We start from the raw sequence: 18,185 nt of genomic DNA on the forward strand, positions 1-18,185 counted from the left end.
AGGCATTTTCGTACACTTATAATGACCTCTCATGTCTTTGATTGAATAAATTATTCTCTAAATGTTTTGTGTTATCATTTTCTTGGAAATTGTATCCCTTAGTAGAAAATCATAAGGTCATGGATGTAGGCAGAATTATGTCCCTCCTACCTGAAACACTTTAAACTTTTAAAGGTCATGGATGTATTGATGGAGGTCTTACTTGTTGTTTTTGCAACATGACCATAAAGACACATATCTTGTGTTGAGTGATTTGAGTAAGTACTCAAACACTTCAAACTTATAAAGCTAATGGTCTGATGGATGTATGCAGTGGCTCTACTATTCGTCTCTGCAATATGACCATAATACCAGATACTGCATTGAGTCAGCATTTAGATAAAGGAGAATTTTTGGATCGCTAGTTTAGTGAACTATATTTGGGTCCGTTATTTTAAAGTGTTTTGCTTATGAACTTGTATTTGGTTTCCATAATAATTGTTTGCAATTTCTTATATTTGCTTCTCTATCTGTTGCAGTGCAAAGATTGGTATGATGTGTACGAAGATGAGATTTTGATTGCTCGGGCCGTTGTACCTTTTGATTATGGTATGGTATATCGATCGATTCGGGTAATGCGGTACTATCTTCTACTCGTATGCTCTTACCTAAGAAGGTTTGAAAAATAAGAAGATTTCTTCTATCTTGCCTTCCTTCCCTAACTTGTAGTTTCTCTGCTTGTATGCTTGACATCCATTGCAGATAAGATTGTGTGAATTAATAACTTTATATGTCTCTAATTCCCAAGATCCTATTGTTTGTCAGATTTTTCCTCTAATCCTCCTTAATTCAGAATGTGTCCATCAATGTTGACATAGACTGTTGCTATTTAGAACCATGGCCTAACTTGTATTAATTTGTCCATGCATCCATGATTCAAAGAAGGGAATATTGCCACAAATTGTAGCTTTTTTGTGGTTGAAAACGATCCAATAAATTATGTGATGCATGCCATTGGGTTAGGGTGATGGAGAGAATTTATATTGTCTTTCTAGCAACCATCATGATCATACTCTAATCTTTTTCTGCACTTTGGGTGTTTTTTTCGATGGAGCAGATGCCTTCATCGGTGTGAACATTGGCATGCAAACCTATCCGACATGCCAAACCCTACCCGGTAGTTCGGCGGCTGAAAGCCCAGCCAGATCCGACATGTCCGTCTCTATGATGCTGACCCGCAATGCTCCTTGCACTTGCCAACTCGAGGCATCCATGTCACCATCGGTGTCCCCAACAATGAGCTCCTTGGTGTAGGGCAGTCCAATGCTACTCGCTGCCAACTGGGTAGCGCGTAATGTTCTGCGCTCATGTACCCGCCTACCAACATCACCGGTATTGTAGTAGGCTCGAGGTTTCGACAATCCTTCCCTAATGCTTTTTGTTCTTGTTTCTCGCACTCAAATTCATCCGGTCAGCCCTTGTTGCATCAAATCTTGATGACCAAATTAAAGTTTCCACACCTCACTCGTCTTCCATCATCCGGACTCGTTTCCACCCCCTCGGTGCCTTGATCCACCATGGTACCTTTGCTCAAATTCTTGCGGACCATCGCTCCCTCCTTTGCTTAATGTGTACCCTTACTATGATTATATGCAGTCAAATGATGTTATTCCACTGGACTATGCACTCTTCCATCCATTGCCTCCAAACAAAGAGGCAGTGGACTCTAATCTCTTCTCCACTACAAAGAATGTCTTTTTATCTTTGTGGTTGATGATTTTACTTTTGCGATAGCCTACTTGAACTTCACCAATATTCCCATTGTAGTACTTGAGACGGGCTGGCCATCAAAAGGAGACCCCTCTGAGCCAGATGCCACTATTGAGAATGCGAATATATACAATAGCAACTTGATACGCCACGTGCTAAATAGCACTGGAACACCCAAACACCCTGGTATAGCAGTTAGCACCCAATACTCTGCAATTCAAGGTATACTGAGTTTGGATTTCATATTTATTATCCCAAATCCTTAATATCTACCTTACTTTTCTTATATCTGTTTTAATACATTGTTATTAATGTATAATGGGGAATGTTAGGAGTCAATCCATCCTCATCAAAACCAAAATACCATAAGAAAAGAAGGTAATTGGTAGATCATATGCAGGCTTCCCAACCCAACCTAATGAATGATCATTCTACCATTCATGCTAGTTACCAAACTTATTCTCCATTCTCAATTTAAAACCTTGCCTTTCTGCCAAGTCAGCTCCATTAGTTTTATGCTAGGTATCCTTTTGCCAGATACCCTGTAAAACATACAATTCCATGTGATACCTTGTGAATTTCTTAGGTGGAAGAAGGATACAATGCCTGCCTACCAGTCAGATATCTTCTTAATCATTCTTAATCTACTCACGTCCTGTTGACTCGCTTGCATATCCTGCAAAATGTCTAGAGAAAAATCCATTTACTCTGGCTTTATGGGCAAACGGCCCGATGAGCTATTATACAGGACTGAACCTAGATGACGTATGGATCGTTTGCATCTACTACTTGCAAAATTGCAAAAATTAAGCAATTTTGGCATCTCTATCAATTTCCTTACACTCTTCTTTGACGTATGGATCAATAAATGAATCTCTATATTTAATCAATTAGCAAGGACCTCTTAGTTATAAGAATCGGATCATTTATACTGAAAATAGATGAACAATAGCCCTTGGTCCTCTTTGATATACGAAAGTTAAATTTATACCACCTAATTGGTAATGCGTTCTTCCACTTTTCTTTTTCAGGCCATTGTGCTTTTTGCTTTGGGTGGTTATGGAACGTATTTAGGGTTCCGGATACGATACTCAGATGATGTGGTAAGTCAGTTCTTGAGTGTGTGGTAGTCCAGTATTTGTACATATTTTTTGTATCGGTCACCATCAGCTCTTGATATAACTTTGTCATTTAGTTCCAGTTTCATTTTTATATCTAATCGCCTTTCGTTTCAGGAGGAGAAAGCCAATGCAAAAGGCATGGCAAATCAATCTGTTAAAGGTGCTCAAGAAGCAGTTCATAAATTAGAGGAGCTTGATATAAGGTATCTCTGGTTTTTCTTATTTTATTTTATTTAAGTAATTCAGTTTCTAAAATCTTATTCGGCGTTAGTTGTGTTGAAGAAACGTGCAAGCATCCATGCATCCACGTGAACATGTAAATGTACCTAGGTCATCCTTTATTGCACATGTTCACATATCAACTATTAATCACATTCAGAAAACAGTACTTACAGGGCGAACATTTTTGGGAGAACAAATAAGACGTTAAAGCTACTGATGAGCATAAAGGTATGGTAACCTGATTTGAGTTTTCATCATCAACAGTAATCAAAGCGCTTTAAGCAGATTCCGAGTGTTAATCAATGGTGGGTGCTAAAGGCGCATGCAGATTTTCCAAGCAAATTGATTTTTTTTTTCCATCAGGTAAAACCTCCATACAAATTAGTCTTATCTGCTGTAGAGTATGTGCACTTGAGGTTGCTCACAGAGTACGTATTAAATTTCTATATTTTCTTAATGCTTGCATCGTATCTGCTTGCTAGTGTCAGGGCTATCTTCTTTGAACTTTGGTGCTTGTTGTATCTCTAGTGAAAGTCACGATAATTCAAACTGACTCTGTGTTAATTTAGGATGAAAATGAAGTTTTCTTTAGGGTCAAAAGAAGTACTTTCGGTGAGGAAACCGATGATCTGATGATCTTGTGATAGCCATCTGTCGAGTTCAATTCAATTGCCTTCTTGTTTGATTCACTATCACAATCTAGTATCTTTAGAATTTCTTAAGAGATGACTGACTTTTTTTTTTGCTTGTCCTAATAAGATTGGCTACCTAGGCTACTGCAAGAAGTAGGGCCTTTCAACATGTTATACCCCTCCTATCAATATAGAGAGGCAAATACAACTTCCAATTTCAATCCAATTTTTGGTCTTCTATCAAAAATTATGCAAGTAAAGCTCTGAAGAAGACTTCACTTTCTCATATTCTGGTTGGAGCAAGAATGAAATGGAGGATCTAATTTATTTTATGCTTTAACAGGGAGAAAGGTTAGATTTCTCCATATATTCTTTCTAGTATGAATTATGTTGTTCTTTATCATTTCATTATCTGATTTGATTCACCCTCTTTTATTGTTTTTTCAGTTATTCCAACTATTAGATCCCTGAAATCGTAATAGCATTGACATAAATAAATTTGAAATCGTAATATCATTCACATAATGAAGAAAAACCAAATTAACTTGTAAAAGACATGTAAAAACATAATTTATTAGCAAATAAAAATGTCAAATTATTTTCTCCATTGTTCATTGAAGAAAATTATACCTACGAAAACACTAAAATCCTATTACCCATCTGTTCATTGTGATTCTGGAGCTTTCCGGTTCTTTTTTGTTGGTGAGACCTCATCTATAGGATTTTAGTTCTTATTTTTCTTTTTATTTGATCCATTTTCCTGTATTTTTGACATGTAAGTTTTTCTTATATATGAAAATAAAATTGAACACCGGTCGTAAAGAAAGTTAGTTTAAAAGATTATTACCTTTCGATGATGGGTCATCATTTGGGTCAATATATTTTGTTTTTCTTTATCGGTTTCTTCTTCCAAGACATTGTTTACACTAAATGTTGGATACATTTCATGCATACTGTACTCGTTTATCACAACTTTGAAGATGTATGTCTTTCGGTATTTTTCTCTAGTTCTCCTTTAATTTCATCCCAATCATTGCCCCCGCATTATAGAAATTGAAATGCATTAATATATATTTTCCAAAAATTATACTTGGTATCATTAAATAATTGTATATTTACTCACCTTTAAATTCATCTTTTTAATTTTGTCAAATGGTTGTTGCACTATATATTCTCGCTCTATTTCCAAAAAACAACAAATGTTGTTTGATTTGTTTCATCTTGCACACAAAGTTTAAGATAGTACTTGTGCATAAAAAGAAAACATAATTGAGAAGATTAGTAATATATAAATTTTATGTGTTTTGAAAATTTAATTTGTTTACCTCTCAGATGGTTCATTGTAAGTAGTTTTACATTCCTTGCAAGATGGTTCATCCCCGGTTTCCACATGTTTGATGAAGATAGAATTTGCAAGATTTGTAGTTCCAACGATTTCCAAAAGCTTTTACTTAATCTTGCTTTGCAAGTGAATGACTTTTTCTACAAATCAATATTTAAATAATGAAATAAATAATTTTTTTTTGCATCGTCTTTATGTAATTCTAACATTACAAACTAACCTGGTTGCATCTTTCCTTGCCTAATTTAATAGGGTCGGTGATGGTGACTCTGTCCTTACTAAGTACTTCCGAAGTGAAGTAGGTTCACCTTCTTTATGTTCCTCAAACTCTATTTAAATGTTTTCGGTCTCAAACCTGCATTAGATTAGATTTATGTGTCAATATATATTAATTATTAAATAATAAACATATTAGATTATTTTTACCTCTTTCTCATTTCATTAGACTGAGGGATATCCAAATTGAAGTATACTTGTGTTGCTGATGTGACGGATGCTTTAAAGACAGCTATGGAGTCAAATTAGATAATAATAAAAATTAAGTTTTTTAAAATTATAAAATTAGAGATATAAACATCGAGTATTATTGAATAATTTGCATACGTCCAATTTTTTTCATATAGAGTGACGTTAATATGACTATGACTATGACAATTCCATTAGAATTGTTTAGTGCAGCAATTTTTTCTGAATCTTCACCCCATAGAGCAATATCCAGTTCATAGTTCCTGCAAAAAGAGAAAAGAGATCAGAAATAAGAATTTATTTTGTAAAAAAAATTGTCGAATTTTTTTTTTCTTCGTATGTTACCTCTCATTCATTAGTGTAACATCTCTGAAACCATATGGGCTTTGAGCTGATACTTTTTTTAAAAGCCCTACAAAATCTGTTGAGTAGAAAATGTTATTACAAAAAATACATTTACAAAACAAAACTTTAAGTAATTAATAACATACCAACTGTGTTGATCGCTTTGACATAATAATTTTTTTTCTCCATGAATTCTTCAAATTCAACAAATGAAAATTTGTGGTGCCTGAATATTGATGTGTCTTCCTTTGAAGTTGTCATGACTGTTTCTTTTTTGAATGATATTGTGAAGTTGAATCTCACAGGTTGAAATTTAAATGGGGCTGCCTTTACCTCAAAATTTTCAAAATAATAAACTTCTCCTTGTTTCAATTTTGTGTCAAAGTCCTTTTGCAAAAACTTTATCGATTTTAGCATGAATTTGGTTTTCCTGTCAACAACCTTGAAAATCTCAGCAGTATAACAACTTTGTTTTTATCAAAATAGTGCTAATTATTTGTAGCAACAAAAACATTTAAAATTATCAAATAATGAAACTTGAATTTTAATATCAATAGCCTAAACAAATAAATTTTACCTTTTCATCAATTAATATCATCTCAGTTCCAAAGAGTCTTTCCTTAAACCGTGATATCCATAGTCTGCTTACTCGTGCTCTTATTTTGCAAAATCCCGAGTTAAGGTTTAGTTCGTCAAAAGTTTTGCACTTCCTTGCCATTTCGTCTGATCTGTAAACCATTAACAATATCAAAATATTGTTAAAAGCATGTAGTTCATGGAGTATAAATAGATTAGTTAAGATTTTACCTTTTTTTGTTTAGGAGTTAAGAATGACAATTGTATATTGGTATTGTATTTATAGGTTTAGTATTAGTATGAATTAGAGGTTGAATTAAACTATTGTTCTGAGAAACGTAGGTAATAGGAATTTAATGTTGAACAAAACACTTAAGTAAATCTTTCTTAAAGAAGATAAACTTTGACATTAATATAGTCTTTATTTCATTGGCCATAGTAGATAAACTTTGAAATTAGTTTATATTCTGAACGTAATTCGTAATTGTTATTGTTGAGAAATCGTATGAAGATAAATATTAACCTTTATAGTAATCTAGTGGTAGATTCTATTGGTATGAAGATAAACATTAACCCTTATAGTACCGCACCTTGTCTTTTTTTCAGTCGTATCAAGTAATTTTTTGCTTAGAAACGAAGTTGAAATATGATTGGAGTAAGTACCAATATGACTATGTCTTACACAATGAGCTGGGGATGCTTCCATTAAGATGGTTACTGGATAGGAAGAGGTAAAGCACTCCAGTGAGCATATCACCAATATTTTGTGGAATTGATCCAGCAATTTGGTTATTTGATAGATCCAAAATATTGACGTTAGAGAGATCTAAGTAGGATAGTTGGGAAGAAAGGTTTTGAAACCAATTTGGTATAGAGTCTGAAATGCTTGCATTGGACATCGTTAATGCGGTGAATTGTGTTTGTGTTCGAACCCATTCTGGAAATCTGAGTCCTACATTGCAAGAAGTCATTCCAATATATTGGAGTTGAAAGGGTGGAATCCAACCTGATGCCATATTCACAGTGAGAGAGTTCCAACTCAATTCTAAAAAAACTAATTTGGGGAGTTTAGCAAAAATCACGTCAGATATAACACCATTGAGAGAGTTGCTAGATAAATCCAAGTCCATCGGGTTCCGAAAGTTGTCCTAGACTTTCGGGAATGGTCCCATTCAATTGATTAGATCTGAGATTTAGTTGTGTCGGGTTTGATATCCTCCAAATGACACGGAATTTTATCGTGAGTTGGTTAAGGTGAGATCTAGTTTTGTCAAGCTTGACAAATGCGCCTAAAGACATTGGAATCTGAATAGTGACAACAAAGCTCAGGAAACAAATACTAAGAATCTCATTGCATATATCTTTTAATAGAACAATCCACATTTACTCGAAATTGAGAAAAACATTTACAGTAAGAAATAAAAAACGGACTATTTAAAAAGTACTTTGAGATGAAGTACTCTTCTTAAACTTATGTACAGGTTACCCAATCAAAATGCCAATGCTCTTGGTATGTCTCACTATGCTTTTTGCCAAAGATTGCTTTTCTAGTTACCAGGTTTATCCCTCTCACCCACAACTCAGCTACTTCAACCCCACTTTCACAAACGAAGTGAAACTCTTTGTTTTTAGTTGTTATGACCCGAAACACTCTTGCCTGATAAGCATCAGCTTTTCTCCGCCGGTTTCTCTCAAATGCTGAACTTGGCCCCAACTCTGTGTCCCTGGAGATCACATTCCTCTTACTTGACTTTCCCCACCGCAACACCCCTGCTTCTCCCACCATTCATCATCACCTTCTTGTGGAGCACCCTTACCTCTCTATGTGTGTTTTTAACAAGAATCTCCATTAAGCACAAACACTATGAACAAACACGTGAGCAACCTCATCCAATATCACACGCTCTGTGTTATTTTGAGCATTACAAAAAGAATTACCAATATCAAGACGATAAGTAAGTTAGGTCAACATAATATGGGTAAGTTAGCAAGTGAAGATATTTATCCAATTATAACTGTTGAAATTAGAAAGCTCTGCCACTTTGAGATAGATAGGTAAAACATGTAGCTTAGTGACCTGAGATAATCAAAGAATTGTAGGTATTTGATCAGTTTCTAGTACAACCCAAACAAAGTGTCCTAGAGAATTACTTGTCTAAATTTTACATATATATATATCTAGTATAAGGGTCTATTTCGATAAATTCGATAGCCCAAGCATTGGATAATGATTTCTCTCTAAACTTTCACATAAAATGGATGTAATAAAGTTAGTAAAGTCGCCAAGAAATTTTCAATTAGAAATAATTGAAAACTTCACCCTGTATGCTCAGAGCACAATTTAAATCCAGAATAGGCTGATTGTGTTCCACATCTGCAGGCTGCAACAAGCAAGAGAGCCAGTTATGGGAGATTATTTTATTCATTAGTAACAGTAGCATATAACACTACGTCCACCTCTCATCAATTACTGCAAAATGAGCATACCTCATGTTGCAATGGCATGACGATTAATGGTTGGATCATACCACGCAAGTGGACCAAGGAAACCGTAACATAGTTCACCTGGGTCGGTCGGATATATTATTCAACGCACGTTCCACATTCTCATAATGGATATGTCAAAGATCTTTAGGTCTAGTCCCATGCTTCCAATGAATTTAACCATTGGGATCCAATCCATCTATACCCCCTAGTTCATAGAGAGAGATTCATATATATGTTTCCAGGTGGGTCTAAGGGCCTAGGCACATAAACGGATCTTTGTTCCTTTTTCTAAAGCAGGAAACTCACTTAAAAAACACGAAGCAACCATCACATATGTCCACCATGTCAATCCTAATAAAAAACTGTTCACATGTAGAGACTTCAATAATGTTGCCAGAGATGACATGCTGATCTGGGAAGGGAGGTTTCTACACTGTTTTGGTTGTGATTCCATAGTTCAGGTGTACTACCCGCTATAGATCCATGCTCAAGATGAAACAATCTCCACCAACTAAAGTAACATGAAGATCATTGTTAGGGGGTCATATCCATTTTTATTTTTTGCTTTTTGTCAACTCAAAAGTAATGTTTTAAGCGTGCTTACTGCTTAGTATAAATCAATAGTTTGCAGAGAAAAATTTGGAGCATTGGGAAATGTACGCTGCAAGTATATATATATATATATATATATATATATATATATATATTCTAACTCCAAAGTGAACAACTGTTTGTTTGTTAGTGAAAGCAAGTACAATCGCAAATAATTAAGGAAACTCCATAAATAATTAAGGAAAAACGTAAAGAAGTAAAGTCGCAAACACTTGAAACTAACATTGACAACATTAAAATTACCTTGATCATCCTGAGGTCCGAACACATGATCGAACTTAAACAGCTTCCTAGAAGAATCACCACATAAAATCTGTAGTTCATTATCTTTAAACAAATTAAATTCCACAGATGAACAATCACTTGAAACAGCTTCCTAGAAGAATCACCACATAAAATTTGTAGTTCATTATCCTTAAACAAATTAAATTCCACAGATGAACAATCACTTGAAATTTCACCCTGATTCAATGGCCTACATCTGTAGAATGTATGAACTGGTGTCTTGGGATTAAGTTCCATTGTTGGATAAATAATGTGTGAGTTGAGGGATCTTCTGAAATTATAGTAAACTCAAAGGTCATGGAGGAACCTCTTTTTACAGATTGTCTAGTCGATGGCTGGTATATGATTACCAGTACCACCTCTAGCATAACCTGCTAGTGGGAGGGATAATTGATGTTCCTAAGACATTTGATTCCTTGTGTGTCATTCAAAGCAATGAGCTGAATTGAATTGGAAGTGGTCCGACATTCAACCGATAAATACCAACAATCAATGTGGTATTGTTGCTCCATAATTCATAACCTAGTCGCGAAACGAAGGTAGTGTACTACATCCATTTCAGTATGTAGCTTAAACAAATCTCTGGAACTGAATTTGCCAAATTAACACAGCCAAGATTCAGATACAAACTTGATGTGACTCCATTCACATTCATAATTTCAGATGATGCATTACTACGGACACAATCCTAAAATGAAACAACTCATCATAATAACATAAAAGTTCATCAAGTTTGGTCAGCCAAGCTTAAAATATAAATACAACACAACATGTAAATAAATAGGACAACATCAAATTCTAGCCAGGTTGATGACAATCAATCCCCTGTTCCAACCATCAAACTCTTTGAGTTTGAAAATCAAAAATCGAATCAGAGATGTGCAAGTATAACATTGATTAAAAAGGTGTGTGTGTGTGTGTGTGTGTGTGTATATATATATAAACTGATCGGCATTATGATCTCCTTAAACAGTTATTCAAAGCTTACACCAAATGCAAGTATAGTTGCAGTTTGCTTAATTTGTGCAAATGTGCGTTACCGTAATATGGTATTGTCAGTTATAACTGGTCAACAACTCACCTTTTTCTTGGCTAGCTCAAGTCCGACCAGTTTAATACCTATATTCCCCTGTCAAAGTCGCATTAACCAGTACCTAGACAGGACTTGACAACCTTGCAATATCAATGAAAACAAAAGATAGGCATATTTTTTGTCTGAGGTAATAGGCATATTTTTATATCCTGATTCCTAAGATCGACCTTGGGCAAGAGTCAGATGTAAAGTTCCTACATTAGATCACACTGAATGATGTTGAGTGTCCAGTCAATATCAATAAAAAAAAGTGGAGACAACATAAGGTTTTTTTCATAAATGTCATACGTAATAGGACAAAGAAATTAGACAAAGTTGGTATGAAATAGACAAAGAAAAATACAATCTTCTCTACGGCTTCTAATGCAGTATCATCAAATGACCATTCCAGCATTCACACATAGTATTTCTGCAAAAAACATGTATACGATTTTAGTGGTAAGTCCTTCACAGCAAAAATCAGATAGTAATAGAGCCTTACAATCACTTGCAAAAGAATTTCCAACGCAAACAAAAAATATTAATAATAATATTACAAAAAACATTAAGTATTATGATGTTGATAAGCTTAATCATAAGAACAATACCTTAATCAAATTGCTTGAAAAACCTCTTTATACACAATGTTCTGTGTATATCCTTTTGGCTCATCGTCTTCACTTTTTATTAGAAATTTTAGTCCCTGTCTAGATGTTGTTCTTGAAACAGCCACATATAATTGGCCATGTGTGAAAATTGGCCGTGGTAAATAAACACCAACATGATTGAAAGTTTGTCCTTGGCTCTTGTTTATAGTCATTGCATAGCACACTCTGATAGGAAATTGTTTTCTCTTGAAAACAAATGGCCTCTCTTGAAAACAAATGGCCACTTGGTGTCACTCGGAAACAGGATGATTCTTGGAATGTAGACTGGATCTCCTATATTACTACCTGTTATAATTTTTGCTTCAATAACTTTGGATCCCAACCTGGTCACAATCAACCTAGTTCCATTGCAAAGCCCTCGTGACTGGTTCAAATTCCGCATTAACATTATGGGAACACCAACTTTCAGCTCAATGTTATGGTTTGGCACTCCTGAAAATTGAAGAGTATTCAAAAATTCTATAGGATAGAGAACGTCTTGTTCAGCAGACTTTCCTGCAAAATAATTAAATAATCTTATAAGAAATGTAAAAAACGTCTAAAGGAAAATAGTTTTTTATTTATTTATTTGATGTGCTAACCTTCTATGGGACAAAGTGAGTCTGCACTCAAGTAACTCTGTAAATCTCCTGGTAGTGATGAAATAATGTATGAGTTAATTTCATCAACTGTTTCATTCTTAGGGGCTAAGATGCTTCTTTCCTTGAGGTACTTAACCGAGTTATGATTTCTGGCAAAATCTGGATAAATAGTTGACACAATATCTTGGATAGAGTCATCGGATTTTGGAATAAGGAGATCTTCTGGAATTTGTATCCATGTTCGTTCAATATCATTCTCCATAGCAATTGCTGGCAAGTTTCCATCTCCAAGATCTAAAACCCACTTGCTAAAGTCTTCTATAGAGCTAACTGTTTTAGGGTCTACTCGGTCATTTTGTAATCTCATGTTTTGAGTCAGATGAAATACTTTACATTCTTCCCAGATTTTGGACCTGTCAAATATAGATAAATATGGTAAAAAAAATAAATTGTTCAAAGTTACTAAGCGAATTATTTGATAAAATTGTGTTTTTTGATATATCTAAAATCGTACCTATTTATTGAAGCGTCAACAATGTCACCTCTTTTACCCCTTGGAATAACTGGCAAAATTTGTGCAAGTCACCACCCATTAGAAATGTTTTGCCACCAAAACGTTTGGTTTCTTCATCCATTATGTCTTTTAAAGTTCTATCAACAGCTTCAAAACCGTGCCTATGAGTCATTGGTGCTTCATCCCATAAAATAAGATCGGCTTTCTGTATGAGCTTGGCCAGTGCTTCATGTTTTGAGATGTTGCAAGTTGAATCTTCATTGGTAGGAATTTGAATATTAAACCTTGAATGTGCTTTGTTAAGCCCTCACGGTAAAAGGAGTGATGCTATTCCTGAAGAAGCAACTGCAAGTACAATTTTACCTTCTGATCTCAACTTTGAAATGATAGTCTTGTACAAATACGTTTTTCCAGTTCCACCGCTGCCATAAACAAAAAATACACCTCCATTCTGTGAATATACTGCTTTTGTAACTGATTGGAAAACTTCCCGCTGCTCAGTATTAAGGGCTTCATGCAATTTAACTTATTCATCACGTAATGCACGACAGTTATAGTCAAGTTCTTCTGCAATTATTTTATTCCCAGCTGGCATTTGGTCCTTCATATATGGAAATGGAAAGTCCTTCACAGTTGCCAAAGTTTTTCCTCTTTTGAGCATGATATTTTCAATCTCACACAGAGTGTAATTTTTTATTTTCTCTTCTGATAAATTCAATGTCTGATTCCCATTGTTTCTTCTATACCGATATAAGATGTCTTCTCCAAGAGCATGATGATGTTTTTCCCATAATTTTTCAGGAAATGATATCTCGCACTTCAACATTAATGTCACAAACAGTTCACATAACGCTTTAGGGCTTTGAAATCCGCTGGCCTCTTTCAGAGCATCATCCCACTCGCTGTCATCATCAAGCAAACCTAGTGCCTGACAGGTAAATTTAATTTAATAATATATATATATACAAAAAAATGTGCTAAATGAAATCAAATAATATACATGCATAATAGGTGTCTCTAATTATGAAAATCTTTTAAATTTTTTGGAGCATTCATTTTATAAGTTACCTGACATGCCGCTTTGAAAGTAGGATAAGTAGTTCCATTTACTGTTCTGATCTCTTCAAAGCTTCTAGGGCCTTTGACAATATTAAGCAATATACGCAAGTAAAATCTTTCTCCTGATGTAGGGTGAGCATAGTAGACACGGCCGATTTTTTTTTTACCACCACCTTTTCTTGGAGTCCACTCTTTACTTTTGGTTTGCCAAACCCATTTAGTTGGAAAATCCATGTAAGTAAGTTCTCTGGCAGACGGGTACATGGCATTTGCTTTAAGCCACTCTGTAAACTTTGTCTTTGATATATTCTCGCGCTCTATGACTTCTTCTGGTAGATCTTTATCAATCGTAATAGACCATTTGCTCTCCTTCAAGATGGAATGGCAACCTTTCTAAGCTTGGGTTTCTGTATTGAATTTCAAAATTCAATAACCTCCAACATGCTTCGTAAGCGAGAAAGATAACGACAATCAAGAAAAATGTTCAACTTCGTCTACATCTCTAATAGTTTGTTTCCACAGGCCTAAATCTGTCGCGACATTTTTCGACAATAATGGCAAAGTGGCTCTGTCTTTGCCCTTGTTAATATACTTGAAAAGATATTTGATCAACCTCGCCTTTATTACAGTGCTCAACATTTATGTGTGCTTGAAATTTCACACACAAATCGACATTATGTGGTATCACCCACCTATTGTCCGTTCTTGATTTTATCAAAAACTTTAACCGTGACTTTCGACCATTGTTTCTTCTCCTATAAACGGTGAAGTCATTGTAATCAATAGAAGTCTCACTGCAAAAGGCCTTAGGATAGTGTCTAGAGCACTTATTTTCCAACATACATGGCGATCTTGAATTTAAATCTCCACAGGCCCATGTATCATAAACCGTGGTGGATCGCTTCATATGCAACTTTATCTTTCGGTCCGGAAGCTCACTGATATTAACTTATTGATCCGAGTAGGGGTCTTTGGCTTGGCACCATTATCCAAGAAAAGCAAGATATGAGCGTGTGGTAAACCCTCTTTTGAAACTCTATTGTGTATATTGCTGCATAACAAAAGTTGGAAAGTATTATTTCTCCGCATAGTCAAAACTTGAAAAAAAATTGAGTAGAAACTTTGGTTTACAAAAGAATATTATTATTGCTTCGGAATAGATTATATGCGCGTCTATGTTATTTTTTCAGCTTTGAATTCTCTTGTAGAATTTAGAGAGACTATTACTGGCATGGCTTAGTGATTATTATGCCCCAAGATTGATTGATACTGAATAAGCACCGGTTTGCGGCATCTTGGGTTGTCGCAAGATAAGAGCTTTCCTTACTTATGAAGAAGGTGACAACCGACGCCAAGAATAAGGGAAGATCTCTTAAGATAATAAAAGCAAACTTTTACTATAGTGAACTTCATTTCAATTAACAGGGGAGAAAGAAAAGATTTGTATATTAGAATTCCATTTGTGTCAATGCTTCGGTTCTCGGATTGGTTATCGCGAATCAAGGGTGCTACTATGTATGCGCATTCAGCATTGAGAGCGTCTACTCTTGTAACTTTAGGATTTACTTGTGAATTAGAGATCAGGTGCAGTTTGGGTTTTCTCATTACAGCAAAATTAGTTAGCAGCTGTCTAACGGATATTTGAAAGCTGCACATTTGGAAACTTAGCAAATAGCATTGCTGTGGTTATTTGAAATCCAGTCTTTTTATTAAAACTACGTATTGGAAAGGTTATTGCTTGCTAGCATCAGGGCTGTGTTCTTTGAACTTTGGTGCTTGTTGTATCTCTACTGAAAGTCACCGTAATTCGAACTGACTCTGTGTTAATTTAGGATGAAAATGAAGTTGATGATTGCATATTGTGATCGCCATCCGTCGAAGTTCAATTCAATTGCCTTCTTGTTTGATGGTTGTCGCCTTAGAGGAGAGGACTCGGATGAGGTATCTATTTTTCTATCACGTGTACTTCATTTTAATCCAATTCATCAGCTTCATTTCTGTGCGTTTAACTTTTGAGCTTGATTGTTGATATTACAGCTTCAAATGGGGGATGGTGATGAGATTGATGCAATGCTGAACCAAACAGGTGCATTCACAACCAACTTTGTGGGCTAATCGACTACATCTGTAATATGGTTGGGAGAGGTGAAAAGGTGGGGGGCTATATATTATGTAAGGTTTCAATCAATGCTAAGACGTGTTGAAGTAATGTTCCAGTGTCTCTCATACTTCAACATGTGTTTGTAGTTTTCTTTAGGCTTTAGTTTATCGGTTTTACTCTGATTCTCTGATGGTGTTTTTAGATAAGTTGTTAAATGTACTGTGTGAACTCTTAATTCTGTTTGTTATGGATTAGACAATGTTCAATGTTTAGAGGGAGTGATTATTGACTGACGCAGCAACAAATAATATCTTCATCACTATTACTTTTGCCTTTGTTAGGGTTGTTCAAAATGAGATTCAGACAATTGTTGAATGAATATTTTTAGCGGTAGTAAAATATTATTAGTCCTAAAGTATCACTGCGATTTGGATTCTTTAATTAGTTTAATGCATCGGGTCGAGAAAAGGCTCCAGTTCCTTTCTTTGGCTCGTGGTCTTTGGATTCACCGAAGAGAATGGAACCTGGGTGATATCCGGGAAACCGCGGTTAGGCATCGATCTTGTTTTACTACTAAAGCAGGTTTTCTAAGAATGTTTCTTAAGGTTCCGCACAAACATGTAATTGGTGCTTGTTTACTAAAGCATTCTAAACGTAAAATTAGTGGAAGATTTGTTAGAATAGAGCGATATAATCAAAGTACATTTGATTTTTGCTTTTGATTATATAAACGTAAAAGCAGACAATACTTTGATTATATAAAGCATTCTAAACGTTTGATAGAAGTAATCCTTTAGTAGTCTTGTCTTGACATTACTATTTCGTAACATGCAAATATTTTTACCTAGTTTTTCATATTTATTTTTTGTTCAGATCAGTTGTTCAAGCAAGAGGTATGTACTAAGTTTTCTTTATTTATGCCAGCAACTGATGGCGCTTATGCATTTTATAAATTATAGGCAAAAGAATTAAACATAAAGTCTGACCTGCCCAAGCTTTACCAAAATGTTTACGCCATTGCAAATCAGTCATTAACTCGTGCAGTTTTATTTCGAATACCCGAGCAATAATTTCAGGGACATCTTCAGGTTTTAGTCCCTTAGAAACCTTGTCCAATGCCATTTGAATTTCAGGCCATTTGGGGTTGCAAGTAAATGTGGTGAAAATATCGGGGAGTTCCAGCCCATCATCCGGAAATGGCTATGGCATCCCCGATAATTTTGAACCATATATCTTGGACCACCTATAAAAAACAATGGTAAAATTAATCATTTGTCATTATATATTCATTTTCAAAGGTTGCAAGTGAGTATTTGGGATTTGATTGAACTTACCTGTAAAAGACGATGGTAAAACTAATCGCCTACCAACAGATGCAGGTTTAGTATCCCCAGAAACAACAGCATCAACCATACCTTGGTATAGTTCAGCACGAATCGTATGTTGGTTATTTCTAACCCACGAAAGCCTCATTTCCTCAGCAGCAATGTATGCATCAACCCAAAATTGTTGCTTCAATCGACCACCTCTAAATATTGTTAGTCCTTCATTTGCTCTCATTTGCATTCTAAAAGCATAATACTCTCTCATGGTAACATGTTGTCTCTTACCAACTTTACTACCATTTCTGTATTTTATTTCAGGTCTATACCCATCAGCTCCATCAGGAAATAAGAGAGGGTATTGCATTGACATAAAACTTGGAAAAGTCTCATCGATCCTCTTCAAGCCGTATCCTTTCTTGTCAACAACAACGTCACGGTGACCTTGAGATTCATCTCCATTACCAACAATGAGACCAGCTACCTCATTAGAAGTTGGCATGTTGTATACTCTTCCGTCAGTATATCTTGTACTAATGAGTCTTATACTAACATCAGCAATTTCAGATTCTCAGAATCTATCTCGCCATTCTCAGAACTCCTCACTATTATGTTGTTTTCATTTAACATTTCAATGAGTCCTGCTATAATGTTTGGATCTAACGGTTTTTTCTTTTCAATCTTTTTACTAAAAGAGTTCAATCTGTTTTGCACTTCATTGGCTGTATCATATACGTATAACTGGCCAAATTTAGGAATCTGACCTGGCGTAAAGAACAAAAACGAAATTAACAGGTAAATGACATGTAATCACAAAATTATTAAGAAAAATCAAATGTCAAATTATTTTCTGCATTGTTCATTAAAGAAAATTATACATACCAAAACAATATAATATTTTGCACTTCATTTGCTGTATATATGTATAACTGACCAAATTTAAAAGCTAACCTGGAATTGGTAGCAAGGTTCCAATTTTGTGATGATTCTGCCCACTTATCTTATAAACATATGGCCCCTTTCCGTTGTTTA

The 18,185-nt window shown here is 35.1% G+C and overlaps 1 protein-coding gene and 2 long non-coding RNA genes across 3 annotated transcripts; 2 read left to right on the forward strand and 1 right to left on the reverse strand.

The window, feature by feature from the left end:
- The first annotated feature begins 2,778 nt into the window (after positions 1-2,778).
- LOC147479566 (uncharacterized) lies at positions 2,779-3,343 on the forward strand. The gene is made up of 3 exons (XR_015203981.1): positions 2,779-2,852; positions 2,985-3,073; positions 3,257-3,343. It is a non-coding gene; the product is annotated as an uncharacterized LOC147479566 (long non-coding RNA).
- Positions 3,344-11,724: 8,381 nt separating this feature from the next.
- LOC147479567 (uncharacterized) lies at positions 11,725-12,717 on the reverse strand. The gene is made up of 2 exons (XM_086578447.1): positions 12,158-12,717; positions 11,725-12,071 (listed from the first exon to the last, which is right to left on the reverse strand). The coding sequence occupies exons 1-2, from the start codon at positions 12,522-12,524 to the stop codon at positions 11,725-11,727; spliced, it is 714 nt and encodes a 237-aa protein (XP_086434573.1). The 5' UTR covers positions 12,525-12,717.
- Positions 12,718-13,470: 753 nt separating this feature from the next.
- LOC147479568 (uncharacterized) lies at positions 13,471-14,985 on the forward strand. The gene is made up of 3 exons (XR_015206625.1): positions 13,471-13,606; positions 14,696-14,746; positions 14,921-14,985. It is a non-coding gene; the product is annotated as an uncharacterized LOC147479568 (long non-coding RNA).
- The last annotated feature ends 3,200 nt before the right edge of the window (positions 14,986-18,185 follow it).

This window comes from Coptis chinensis, chromosome 8, assembly GCF_015680905.1.
Source record: "Coptis chinensis isolate HL-2020 chromosome 8, ASM1568090v1, whole genome shotgun sequence".
NCBI classification, from domain to species: Eukaryota; Viridiplantae; Streptophyta; class Magnoliopsida; order Ranunculales; family Ranunculaceae; genus Coptis; species Coptis chinensis.